This window comes from Ranitomeya variabilis, chromosome 3 (assembly GCF_051348905.1).
Source record: "Ranitomeya variabilis isolate aRanVar5 chromosome 3, aRanVar5.hap1, whole genome shotgun sequence".
NCBI lineage: Eukaryota > Metazoa > Chordata > Amphibia > Anura > Dendrobatidae > Ranitomeya > Ranitomeya variabilis.
This window is the reverse complement of record NC_135234.1, coordinates 34,639,942-34,653,669: the sequence shown is the minus strand read 5'-3', so window position 1 is coordinate 34,653,669 and position 13,728 is coordinate 34,639,942. Positions and strand designations below refer to the sequence as shown.

Genomic DNA, 13,728 nt, shown 5'->3' with positions numbered 1-13,728 from the left:
CCTCCTCCATGATTGCTAGTACCCTCTGACAGCTTATGCTGAATAATCCCACTCATCTAACCCCTTTTTCTCTCTTGTCTGTTTATTTATTTTTGTTTTTAGCATTTACTGCTTTCTTACCATCCAAGTGGTCTTCTAGTGCTTATTTCTGCTCTTTTTTGCTCCAGGCCAACGTCAATCCTTTACAGCCTAGCCATTAGATGTTCCAAAATTGGTATTTTACTTGTTTTGGAGGTTTTTTTTTTTCAATTTATAAGCAAATAAATGAAAAGAAAGACAAAGAAAAAAAAAGGATGAAGATTGGGTATAGATGCTATATATACTTGTATGTATGTATGTATATATATATATATATATATATATATATATATATATATATATAATTGTATTTTTTTTTTTTTAAATCTTGTATATCGGTTCATTTCACTCTGGCTTTTACACATTTGCACCTTGTTATTAAACAGACGCTGTCACCAGGACAGGACATTTTTTTTTAATACCTTATTAAAGCTAAACTAGTGGGTAAAATTTGGTCGACTCCATGTAGACCAATCAGAGGGCAAGAAAAATTAAGCCTTGTTCTGTGAATCTGTAGAAAAAAAAGGTTCTACTGAGGAATCAGGGCTGTAGAACGAGACCTCATTGTGTCCTTTGACCTCTGTAAGCTGGGCTTAATTTAGGCGGGACATAAGTGACAATGGATAATCTAGCCCCCTGGGGCACTTGTAGGCCCAATTTTACCCCCTAGTTTAGAACGATCACAGCATCGACTTCTTTACATTTTAAGAACCTGTACAAGTGGAAGTTTCCCTTCTAAGCCTCATCGTGACCTGCGTGCCACCAACAAACACCTTTGGACGCCTGGTGTCTACGATCACAATATCCTAAACGTTTACAATAAAAGTGCTGACGTGTTGATCACTTTGTACGGCGGTCGGTCGTTGCCCGTCATCTGCCGTTAGGATGATCCCTGCCGTTTCTGGTACTGTGTCCTCAGTTTTTCTAGTTGCTCTTTACACCGGGAATGAGCCAGGCTAAGGCTCTGATTCTCTATACTGAGGTCCTCATATTCTTGCTCTAAATAAGCGACATCGGAGTTTTCCTTCTCAAACTGATCCAGTCTGGCCAGCAACTGTTTTCTAGAAAAGTGAAAACGAAAAAAAATAAAAAAATAGAAAAATAAATATTTCTTTCCAATGTGCAGACACAACTTTTTGTAAGTCAGGTTGACACTTTAGGTGTTAGTGAACTTAAAGGGGTATTCCCTTCTATAAGACCCTATCCCAATATGTAGTAGGTATAATAATAATAATAGCAAATCCCTTCAATTAGAAATGTAGAATAGTTCTTCTGGTTTGCTATGTCTCTTTCCTCTTCTGCAGGCATTGCAGGATCTTAGGTATCCATTATTACGACCACTAACAACTAGCTAGCTAACTGTCACTATGTCAGTGGCCGTAACCATGGATACCTAAGGTCCTGCAATGCCTGCACATGAGGAAAGAGACATAGTGAATCAGGAAAACTATACTACATTTCTAATTGGAGATATTTGCTAATATTGTTATTATTACACCTACTACATATTGGGATAGGATCTTGGAGATGATAATAACCCTTTAAGGAAATCCCTCTAAATCTCCCCCAAGTCAGACACTTCAGAGCTGTCAGACAAATACTACACTTGTGGCCAAAAAATTTGAGACCAACACAAATTTTTGATTTTCACAGTTTTCTGAGTCAGTGTTTTTAGAGCTTTTCGTCGGATGATGTTTTTATGATTACTAAAATATAATTCTGAAAACATTTCTAAGTTTTAAATCTTTTATTGACAAGTACATTAAGTTTATATAAAGACTCAATATTTACCCTTATTTTTCAGGACTTCTGCCCTTCGTACCGACAGCTGGATATCGGCTTCTGGACCAAATCCTGACTGATGACCCGTTCTTGTCTCATCAGTGCTTGGAGTTTATCACAATTTCTGTGTTTTTATTTCTCTGCTTTTTCAGGATTGACCACGGGTTCTCAATGGGACTGAGATCTGGGGAATTTCCTGGCCATGGACCCAAAACTTCAATTCTTTATTCATGGTAGTGTCTAAGGCAAAATTGTGAGGAAGCCCCTCACAAGAAGGGTCTCAGGAGGCCTTACTGTTGGCACAGGACTCATGGTAGCGCCACATTTTCTGTTCCGTACAATCATTCTTCCAGATGTCGCAAACAGTCTGATGGGGTTTCACCAGAGAAATAACTTTTCAGGAACTACAAGGATTGGGTAACAGAGGACTGGAGTAAATGTATTTTCTCTGGTGAAGCCCCTTCAGACTGAACCATTTAGTTAGAAGAATGATCGTACAGAGAAGAAATGGTGAGCACTACAATGAGTCCTGTGTCTGCCAATAGTATGGTCTCCTGACATAATTCGTGGATGTCATCCAAGTGCGGTCTGATGTTGGTCCATAGACATGAATGGGAGAGTGTGAATATGCAATCCCTCAAAATATTAATTTTTATTTTGATTCCTTAAAAACCACCACTTTTTTACCTATCTTTTTCCACCTGCCTGTAACAGGACAGCTAGGGAAGACAGGGCCAGCTGCCGATGAATGGGGGCACCACATCTCGTACCTTCTAGGCTGCCAACCTCCACGGTCAGGTAGGATCAGTCCAGGATAGTTGTAGGCAGTTAGGTGTCTGAAGGATACGTTAGCAATATATGGAATTATCCGTGGTCTGATGTTTTAGATTATTGTAATTAATCCATATGTTCTTTTTGAGTGTCTGATACACGGGGTTTGGAGTGTATTTAATGAATTAAAAGAATAAATAATCATATTTTAAGGGATTACATGTTCACAAACATTATTTCACTACCTTGCCTTATGGACATTTTTTCTAATGAATGTGGGAGAGTGCCATCCGATTATTGTAGACAAATCGTGCATGCTGCGATTTCTTCCTGGGACCTTCTTGGTCATAAAAAAAAAAACACATATGTGGACTGAGGGCGATCCGATGTTTTGATGGATCCAACATGGGTCGAAAATGCGGTCGTCTGCACAAGTTCTCACAACTACATTTCTCTCCACATCAATTTACAGAAACAACTGCATAAAATGTAATGTCCAGGGGTGTAACTACAACAGGTGCAGGAGCTGCAATCACACCGGGGCCCTGGAGCTTAGGGGACCCGAAGGCTATGTGCCCACTTTGCGAATTTTAAGCGTTTTGTTTAGCGTTTTTGCGTCGGTTTTCCGTGGTGAAAACACTTAAAAAAGCTTGCATTAAGCATCCCATTATTTTAATGCATTCCACAATTTTTGTGCCCATGCTGCGTATTTTTCCACAGCGGAAAAGCATTGCGGAAAAAACGCAGCATGTTCATTAATTTTGCGGAAAATCTGCGAATTTGCCACTATAGAATTGTATTTGGACCATTGGAAAAAAACACTAAAAATATGCGACCAAAGCGCTTAAAAACGCTAGAAATATGCAAGCGGATTTCCTGTGAAGGGAGTCCGGTTTTGCTCAGGAAAATTCTGCATACTTTCTGTAACGTGGGCACATAGCCTAAAAGTCCCTTTGGCCTATAGAAACAAACTATTGCTATTAAAAATGTAAATTATTTGGGGGCCCCGTTGGAGCTTTTGCATCGGGGCCCATGAGTTTCAAGTTACGCCACTAGTAATGTCACATTAATAAATGAATACAAAACTCTATTCAGAACTTTGGAAACAGCCTTTAGGAGGTGCGGGCTTCTTCATTAACTTCTTTACAGCCCTATAATTGAGTGGTCTGGTTTGAGGTCTCATATTTAATGGATGTGGTCTGAGATCTGCCAATTTGAGGCCTCTAAATTATCAGATGTCAAATAAGACTCATAAGATATCGGACCCTATCAAACTACAGACTAGATAGGCCTTTAAATTAGACGTGTGAGGGGGCACTGAAGAGTTTGCTATGGGACCCAACTCAAGGTTTATATTAATACCGTATTTTCCGGCGTGTAAGACGACACTCAGCTTTTCCAGTTAAAATATAATATCTTCTCAAAAGTTGGGGGTTGTCTTATACGCTGGGTGTCGTCTTCTTATAGGGCGGGTGCGGAGCAATCAGTGGTCACGGCATATGATGGGGGTAGCGGTCTCGATGACGAGGTGAGGGGGCGCCTCACCGGGAAGGTGTACGTGAAGCAAACTGTAGGCTCCCTGGGTATGGAAAAAAGAGAGAGAGTGGCTCTCTATGTAGAGAACTTACTTCCTTTCCTCAAGAAGTGCGATGTCCCTCTTCACTTGGTGGTATTCCTCTGCAATTTTACAGTGCTGCTTGAACACCTGCATGGACTCCTTGGACGTGTTACATGGTGGAAGAGGCTGAAGGTGTAAAGAACATCAATACATGAAAATGGACCAGTTTGTAATCAAGCCGCCCAGTATTAAACCAATACCATATATCTCACTTTTCATAAAAGATCTTAAAACTTACATAGTGCTCTTAAAGGGAACCTTACAACTGATACATCCTGCCAGACATTGGCTATAGGATTTTGGGTAGGTGTCTTTGACTCTGCCACTGGGGGTTGAGCCGCACTGTAGACTAGTTGGAGAGCCAGGTTAGGACCATGGGATACTCGGTACGGGGCCAGACACAGTTCTTAAAGGGGAAGTCACGGAAGTGGTGACCTGGTCCGTGGCCCTGGGCATCCAATTAAAGAAGATTAATGGAAATGGAAATAAAGTCTAATGTAGTAATGTTCATGACGCCACCTGTGGTACTTGGCCAGGGATGGCTGACGCTGCTTAAAGGGATCTGCTGGGGCCAATGGTGATGCAGGTTAGATGGTTTTGCTCCCCAGGGCTACCAGGAGAGTCTATGAGGGGTTGTAGATGTTGGGGTGCAGGAAATAATTGGAGGACACAGTATTTGCAGTCTCTTTACCTTTTAATTGCCATTGCAGACCAGGGTATAGGTTAGGCCGGTTTCACATTAGCGTTTTGAGGAGCTGCGGAGGGCTGCGGACTTCCTCCGTGAAGCCCCACCCTCAGCCGCACCTCCGCCGCTAGCTCCGCCTACTTCTGCATGCGGCCTGCGCACCTATCTTTAACATTAGGTACGCAGGTCGTGCGGCTGTATGCGGATGCTTCCACATGCGTCGTTTTGACGATGCGGCGACCAGCGTAGGACGCAGGTGGTAGCAATTTCTTTTTTTCTCCGCATCGTCAAAACGACGCATGCGGAAGCATCCGCATACAGCCGCACGACCTGCGTACCTAATGTTAAAGATATTCATGCAGGCCGCATGCAGGCCGCATGCAGAAGTAGGCAGAGCTAGCGGCGGAGGTGCGGCCGAGGGCGGGGCTTCACGGAGGAAGTCAGCAGCCCTCCGTAGCTCCTCAAAATGCTAGTGTGAAACTAGCCTTACAGGTAATCTTTGAAAACCAGGCAGCCTGGAAGCAGTTCGGAATCCCCCTTGCCAGGTGGGGTTGGAAGCCTTCCTTTCTGCACTGAATTCTAGGTTCTTGACGCATTAGCTTTCCTCAAATCCCTCTCTCAATATGTCCTTCAGGTGGAACACTACCCGCATGGCAGGCAGCTCGAGCCTTTTTACAGGTGTCCCTCTCTCGTGGTGACTCCGGGTTCTAATCTGCTGCTGTGCCTTCGGGTATCAGTTGTGGCCAGGAGACCTGCAATTTCCTGCCCTCCGGTTTCTGCTGTGATGTTGGGGATACAGTTCCCACACAACCTCGGACTCTGGTGTCCAGTTTCTTTGGTGCTCAATCCTGGGAGTGAGCTCACTCACACCTCCACTCCTCACAGTTTCTCTCCTACTTGCTTTTCTCCCTTCACTGTCTCACACAGTCTGACTGTAACTCCTCCTCCAGACCAGAACTTATAGGGAAGCTACCCTGAAACCAGGTCTAGAGCTCCCCCTTCTGGTCTGTAGTCAGGAAAGTGTTGTATGCTAGTCTTACCTGCCAAGGGGATTCCTTCTCGCTTCCAGGCATGACATTACCCTCCCCGGGAGGCAGGCAATACAACTGTGACAACAGGATTCCTGTCACAGGTAACCAGCGTCTTCTCTGGAGTGACAGGTTTTTCCCTATACGTATACACACATGCAGGGAGAGACCTGTCACTCAAGGTGAGTGGGCAGGGAGAAGCCATCGACTAACCTACGGTGTAGCTCAGCCCCTGACAAGCCTTTTGTGCAGCAACTGTTAAAGTAGCAGCAGAGTTTCAGAGTCCAACATACATGGCTGAAATCATACAGCTGGTGTTGGATACATGCTGCCAATGGATCGGGCACCATGTATTAGCTGTCAGGTGCCCTTTAAATGTAAATCTGTCCATAAAATTAAAGATATAATAGAACCCTAATAACTTACCAAAGTTCAGAAATGGAATTGGTACAAAGATTCTATTATGGGCACCCCCAAGGAACTTACAATCCAAGAATGGGGCTGCCTAATCTATTGATTGGCTGCGCATGCTCCAGACTGACACTGAAAAGTGGTTATAGTGCCATGTATAGTCACTCTAGATAGTGCCTTCTACTGGCCTCCAGCTGCACTTTCCACAGAGAACAGGATTCAGGCCCTCCTGCACAGGGGCATAACTCATAGGTGCTGAGGTTGCAATCGCACCAGGGTCTTGGAGCTTAGGGAGCCCAAAAATCGCCTTTGGCCCACATGACATATGACAAGTGTATACCCACTTTCCATGCCAGGGTAGGAGTAAGGATATTACCAATTTTGTCCCTGGAGGACACAGTACATTTTTTTCATATGACCTCAATGGTTTTCAACATTGTTACCTGAAGTTGTTGGTCTAGATCTGGAAATGACAAAGGGAAAGGCTTCTCTGCAGATGTTTCATCTGTAAAGAGGTAAAGACAAAATATTTTCAAAATAATTTTTCTAGTTAGTAAAATTCATTTTTTTCTTGATTGATGCACAGCTGACCACTTTCGACTGAGGGCATTGTGATGGTTGTGGCCATGACTAGAAATATCTATGGCACAGAGACACTATTTGGAAAAAAAATGTTGTGTCACTCCAACCCCACACTACATTACGAGTACAGGAGCTTTTATGACATCTCATTAATAGACGTTAATATGGAGTCGGGCTTTTTGCAGCAATAACAGCTTCCACTCTACTGGGAAGGAGGTCTACAAGATTTTGGAAGAGTAGAAATAGCTCAACAAGGATGACGATAACATTGTTAATCAATAGGTAGTGTTTAATAACAAATATATATTATAATACCTATATAAAGGACTATAAAGTGGGCTAATTGTGAAGCTAAGGCAGGAAAGATTTTGGAAGAGTCTGTGGGAATTTTTGCCCATCATCTAGAAGAGCAGTTTTGAGGTCAAACCCTGATGCTGGAGAGAGGCCGGGCTCACAATCTCTGTTCTAGTTCATTTAAAGGGTGTTGGATGGGGCTGAGGTCGGTCATGTTCTTCCACACCAAACTCCCCCTCCATGTCTGTATGGGACTTGTGCACTGGGCACAATGATGGGGAACAGAGAAGGGCCTTCCGCAAAATGTTTCTACAGAGCTGGAAGCTACAATTGTCCACAGTGTCTTGTGCAGAAGAATTAAATCTTAATTTCACTGGAATTTAGGAACTGGGGCCCACCAAGAGAAAAATATCCCCATATGCCAAAATATCCCTTATCCAACAAACTGTACAATGCAGTCAGGTGGGTAACATTCTCCTGGCATTCACAAACCAAGACTTATCCATCAGATGCCAGATAGAGAAGTGTTATCTGTCACTGCACAGAACTCCTTCAGAGTCCAGTGGTGGTGGCTTTTCACCACTCCATCCAACATTCGACATTGTCCTTGGTGATGTAAGACTGCATGCAACTGCTTGGCAATGAATGTGCCGGTGGGGGGGCAGTGTTTGTGCTGAGGTTAATACCAGAGGAGGTATAGACTCAGTGCAGTTATGGAGTCAACAGAGCAGTGGTCTTTTATGCTTAGAGCTCTTTAACGTTACGCTGTTTTTAAGTACTGCTTTCCATAATACAGCATCCAATGGCACATGCCACAATTTATTCAGGACAATTTTCACAGAAATAAACAGGAAAAAACCTTAACGAGACAGGCTTAATTTCCAACTGTTAGAAACAACCAACTGGGAAGTCAATCACGATGGGAAAAATGCGTTCTCCTGTAACGACAACCCCTTAATGATTCAAGTCTCATCAACATATTTCCGACTTCATGATACAGAGCTTCCCAGCTTTACGCTCAAGAAATGATGTTTTCCAAGAGGTTTTCAAAAAGTTGTGATGTTCACTGAGGAGATTTTCCTACTCTTTCAGGAGTCTACAAGCCTCCTAGACATTTAGCAAGTATAAGGAAGAGTACAGAAAGGTCTAATGCACCTCGATGGGTGCCCCATCGAGGCTCTATGCATCACGACAATATAGGTAATTAAACAGCTATATTGAGTGGGTGGGAAACCCCATGTTTGAAGCAAAACTTGAAAAAAAAGGCAAACCTGAAATATATTTAGCACCTCAGCCCACAATGTTACTACTTCTCAGCATGCATAAAAATGTATTCAACTTTCAATGGCGATAATTAAAGTAAAGTGTGACATAAAGACTTCACGTAGAAGAGGACGATGCCTCGGCCGAGGATTAATAGCGATAATAGGGGACAGGACAAAACAAAATGATGGAATAGGATCATATCTCCAAGTCTTGACTATAAATATCAGTTATGACAAGTACGACTCACTCTTATTTTATCACTGATATATTTACCTCCCTCCGAGGCACGCTGCTGTCAATCCACAATTCCTCTGTGTTTACTTTAAGATTCATAATTGCCTCCTTTAAAAATAGGTGAAAGTTCTAAAAGTGGAGACATGAATCACGCTGTGCGGCAATGGCTTCTGAAAGTGACTCAATCCGCCTCGGCAATGGCTTCGAAGAGTGACTCAATCCGCCTCCTCCAGCCGCTTCACATGCACTGTGCCAAGTAGATGAAAAGCATTTGCCAGGTTTCCTGTACAGCAGGGAACAGTGGTCTCTGGCTAGGGACCTGCAGACATACTAGATTTAGATCTAGACCCTGGACCCATCATCATCATCACTACTTTTCACAAAACTAAAAACACTACAGCATTGCAAAAAAAACAACAACTTGGGTCATTTATAAAGACACTCTGGGACTCATAGGGCTCAGGAACTCATAGGGGACATGTTGGTATTACTGCTCCCTAAAACCTCCACTTTGGACTGGTTACTAATATAGCATCCATGTAAAAAGCATGGGGCCTTACTGCATGCCTGGATCCAACGGTACAGTCTCGGGAGGTTGGCAGTAAGTCCCGCTTTCAACCATATCTGCACAAGTATTTTATTTATTTGTAAAAATGGTGGAGTGGAGAGTCACCATAACCGAGCAGAAGGGGTAATGTAGGGCATCATACTGTGTTTGTAATCATTGTTCGGGAATTGTGTGTGGACATCATAATGTGTAGGGGGCACTGTAGGGGCTCTGTAATATTTAAGAGAGGCACTATGGGGGCATTATGTGTGGGGAGACTTTGAAGACATTGTGTAGTGGCCATCATTGTGTGGGGGGCACACAATAAAGGCTTTGTAATGTGTAACAGAGGCACTGTAGATGTTTCAAGTAGGAGACTCTTTGGGGGCATCATAATGTGTGAGGGATACAATATGGGCGCTGAGTAATACAGGAACTGTGGGGGTCAGCGAGAGGGTCACTGTGATGCCATCATAATGTGTGAGGGATACACTGTGGGGGCTGAGTGAGAGGGGCACTGTGGGGCATCATAATGTGTATGGAGGCATCATACTGTGTGTGGACACTTTGAAGACTTCAATGTTGAGGTATAGCTTTGGCCGATTATTCTGTGTGGAGGACATTGTGGGGCATGACACTGCCGGGACAATACAAGGGGTATGTGGGAACACTAGAGGTCCACTGAAGAATTATCTTTGAGGGCAGGGTTAAGGGTGTGGATTACCTTTTAAAAAATGTGTCCCTCTTTCCTGTCCTTCAGAGCTGGGAGGTATGCTTTACTGTTTCTTCATGTGGTTTGGATTATGTATGAATAAACAAAACGCGGTATTGGAGAGAAGAATGTCATGATATCCAACTAAGGCTTTACGGCAGCAGACAGAGGTTCTATGCCTCTGTATTAATGAGCTTGTAATCTCTGGGCAGGAAGAGACAGAAGAATTTGCCCAAGCGCCTTCCACAGATTTGTGGTTAGTTCTCTAAGATGTTCAGAACAACCTTGATACCGAGTTCCTTCTAAGGCTACGTTCACATTTGCGGTCAGCGCCGCAGCGTCGGGCGCCGCAGCGGCGCCGCATGCGTCATGCGCCCCTATATTTAACATGGGGGAGCATGGACATGCGTTGTGCTGCGTTTTGCGCCGCATGGCCGCAAGCGTTGGACGCAAGAAACGCATCAAGTTGCATTTTTTTTGCGGCCAACTTGCGGCCAAAAACGACGCATGCGGCGCAAAACGCAGCGTTTTAGCGTGCGTTTTGCCGCGTTTTTGTTTGCGTTGTGCGCTGCGGCGCCGACGCTGCGGCGCACAACGCAAATGTGAACGTAGCCTAAAACCATGTGCAAGTGTAACAAGAAGAACTGATGAAGGCAAAGTGTGATTTCTCTTCATTTCATTCCTTCTGCACCTTATCAATAAAAATATACTATTACCACTTCTATTTTAGTTAAAACATTTCTTCTTCACAGCATTCCAACTGCCTAAAACGTTTGCACAGTAATGTGCACAATCTAGTGCCTTGAAAAAGTATTCATGCCCTGTTAACTTTTTCACATTTTTTCATGTTACACCTACGAACTTTAATGTTTTTTTTATTGGGATTTAATATGATATACAAAGACAAAGTAGCAAATATTTGTGAAGTGTAAAGAAATTATACGTTTTTCTAATTATTTTAAAAACATAAATCTGAAAATCATAATGTGTATGTGTATTCAGCCTCCTGTAGTCTGATACCCCTAAATAAAATCCTGAGTGACCAATCGCCTCAACAAGTCAGATAATTAGTACACCTGTGTGTAATTTATTCTCAATTTAACTACAGCTTTTCTGAGAAGGCCTCAGAGGTTTTTTTTTAAAGAACATTATGGGTCAAACAGCATCAAGAAAACCAAAGAACACACCAGACAGGTCAGAGATAAAGTTGTGGAGATGGATAAAGCAGGGTTAGGTTATAAAAAAAAATAACCCAAGCTCAGAACTTCTCATGGAGCACTGTTCTTTCCATTATCCAAAAATGGAAGGAGTATGGCACAACTGCAAACCTACCAAGGCATGGCTGTCCACCTTATCTGACCTAAGAAGCAAGAAAAGCACTAATTAGAGAAACAGCCAATAGCCCCACGATCACTCTGGAGGAGCTGCAGAGATCCACAGCTTAGGAGGGAGAATCTGTCCACAGGACAGCTATTAGTCATATACATCACAAATCTGGCAAGCCATAAGAAGTCCTGTTTGTTGTTTGCAAAAAGCCATGTAGGGAACACAGCTAGCATGTGGAAGAAGTGCATGGTGGATCTGCTGAAGCATTCGTGTAGAGATGGTGGTTCTGGCACAGTATTTATGTACTGTTGATGCTTCTGGTGATGTGTGTATGTACTGTTCGTGATTCTGGTGCTGTAGTCATGTATTAATGGTGATTGTGGTGGTTCTATGGTGAATACCTGTATACCTGTACCGATATTGGTTCTTCTATATTCTTTCATAGAAAATTGTGATTTGTCCTATATACTGTAAAACTGTGGAATGGCAGTATATGGTATGAGCAATCAGACTATTGCAGATTCAAGCTTACTAAGGGGATTAAGTAATAATGAATGAATACTATAAAAGTAAAACCCCAAAATGGCAGAACTTCATCTATCCATTGTAGAAAGCAAGATATATCTCCAAAGTCGAATGTGCAAAAAGAGTAAAAGAGTACATATATATATATATATATATATATATATATATATATATATATATATATATATGCTCACTTGAGAGCGATATGAGGCATCACAGGACCTGTTTCTATTTAAAAGTCTAATTTGTTTCTTTCTACCCTCATGACCCACATCACAGGAAAGCGTAAATGCAGACCTTGTCCAGCACAAAGTGAAACAAAAAGTACACAGTCCATACAATAGAACAGATTAAACGTATGGGAGGAGTTAGGGTGTGACAGTGCAGAGCCACCGGATGTATAGGGCAAGCATTCCCTGTACAGTGCCATAAGCCCGGACAGCTTGCCCAGGGGCAGGATGTGTGCCTCAGTGAGCACAGAGAGTTCCCTGATCGTGGGGAATACAGTTGCTCCAGACTGGAGAGCAGTGAGACCAGGCAGAATAAGGGGCCTGAGACCAGGATGGGAGCTGATGAACTGATGGGACCCGAATGGTCCATAGAGACAGCATGGGAAAGCATAGGAACTGTTGACCTCTGTGAACGGTCAGTGAAGATTCCTCCGGAGGAGAAGCAGGACATGTGCTTCTCTCCCCATGTCCCAGAGGGTCCTCCAGGAATTTCGGGGGCCCCATACTAGCAAAATGTTTGGGCCTCCTTGAGAGTTCGCCCAGGATCCACCCCAGCTCTGTCCCAACTCTCGAATGTTCCACAGTCACACCGCCCACTCATAGAAAAACTCCACATCTGCACCACATCCTCACCAATCGCACATTATCAGTTTCCATCTAATACCAGATCACATACATAGCAAGCAACTTTTGTTTTGGCTAAAAGATTTTTTTTAAGCCGCCACCAAGACTAGGTTGACTCTTTTACATAGTTACATAGTTATTAAGGTTGAAGGAAGACTTTAAGTCCATCTAGTTCAACCCATAGCGTAACCTAACATGCCCTAACATGTTGATCCAGAGGAAGGCAAAAAAAACCCATGTGGTAAGAGTAAGCTCCACATTGGGGAAAAAAATTCCTTCCCGACTCCACATACGGCAATCAGACTAGTTCCCTGGATCAACGCCCTATCAAGGAATCTAGTATATATAACCTGTAACATTATACTTTTCAAGGAAGGCATCCAGTCCCCTCTTAAATTTAAGTAATGAATCACTCATTACAACATCATACGGCAGAGAGTTCCATAGTCTCACTGCTCTTACAGTAAAGAATCCGCGTCTGTTATTATGCTTAAACCTTCTTTCCTCCAGACGTAGAGGATGCCCCCTTGTCCCTGTCACCGGTCTATGATTAAAAAGATCATCAGAAAGGTCTTTGTACTGTCCCCTCATATATTTATACATTAACATAAGATCCCCCCTTAGCCTTCGTTTTTCCAAACTAAACAGCCCCCAGAGTAATAACCTATCTTGGTATTGCAGACCCCCCAGTCCTCTAATAACCTTGGTTGCTCTTCTCTGCACCCTCTCTAGTTCAGCTATGTCTTTCTTATACACCGGAGACCAGAACTGTGCACAGTATTCTAAGTGTGGTCGAACTAGTGACTTGTATAGAGGTAAAATTATGTTCTCCTCATGAGCATCTATGCCTCTTTTAATGCATCCCATTATTTTATTTGCCTTTGTAGCAGCTGCCTGACACTGGCCACTGAATATGAGTTTGTCATCCACCCATACACCCAGGTCTTTTTCATTGACTGGTTTTGCCCAGAGTTTTAGAATTAAGCACATAGTTATACATCTTATTACTTCTACC

At 43.0% G+C, this 13,728-nt stretch overlaps 1 protein-coding gene across 1 annotated transcript in view; it reads right to left on the bottom strand.

Moving 5' to 3' along the window:
* Positions 1-413: 413 nt before the first annotated feature.
* Positions 414-13,728, bottom strand: part of MAP3K7CL (MAP3K7 C-terminal like) — a 59,278-nt gene continuing 45,963 nt past the window's right edge. Inside the window, exons 3-5 of the mRNA XM_077299394.1 lie at positions 6,817-6,878; positions 4,260-4,375; positions 414-1,139 (exon numbers count right to left, since the gene is read on the bottom strand). Coding sequence (XP_077155509.1) covers positions 959-1,139; positions 4,260-4,375; positions 6,817-6,878 — 359 coding nt within the window. The 3' untranslated portion in view covers positions 414-958. The remainder of the gene's footprint in view (positions 1,140-4,259; positions 4,376-6,816; positions 6,879-13,728) is intronic.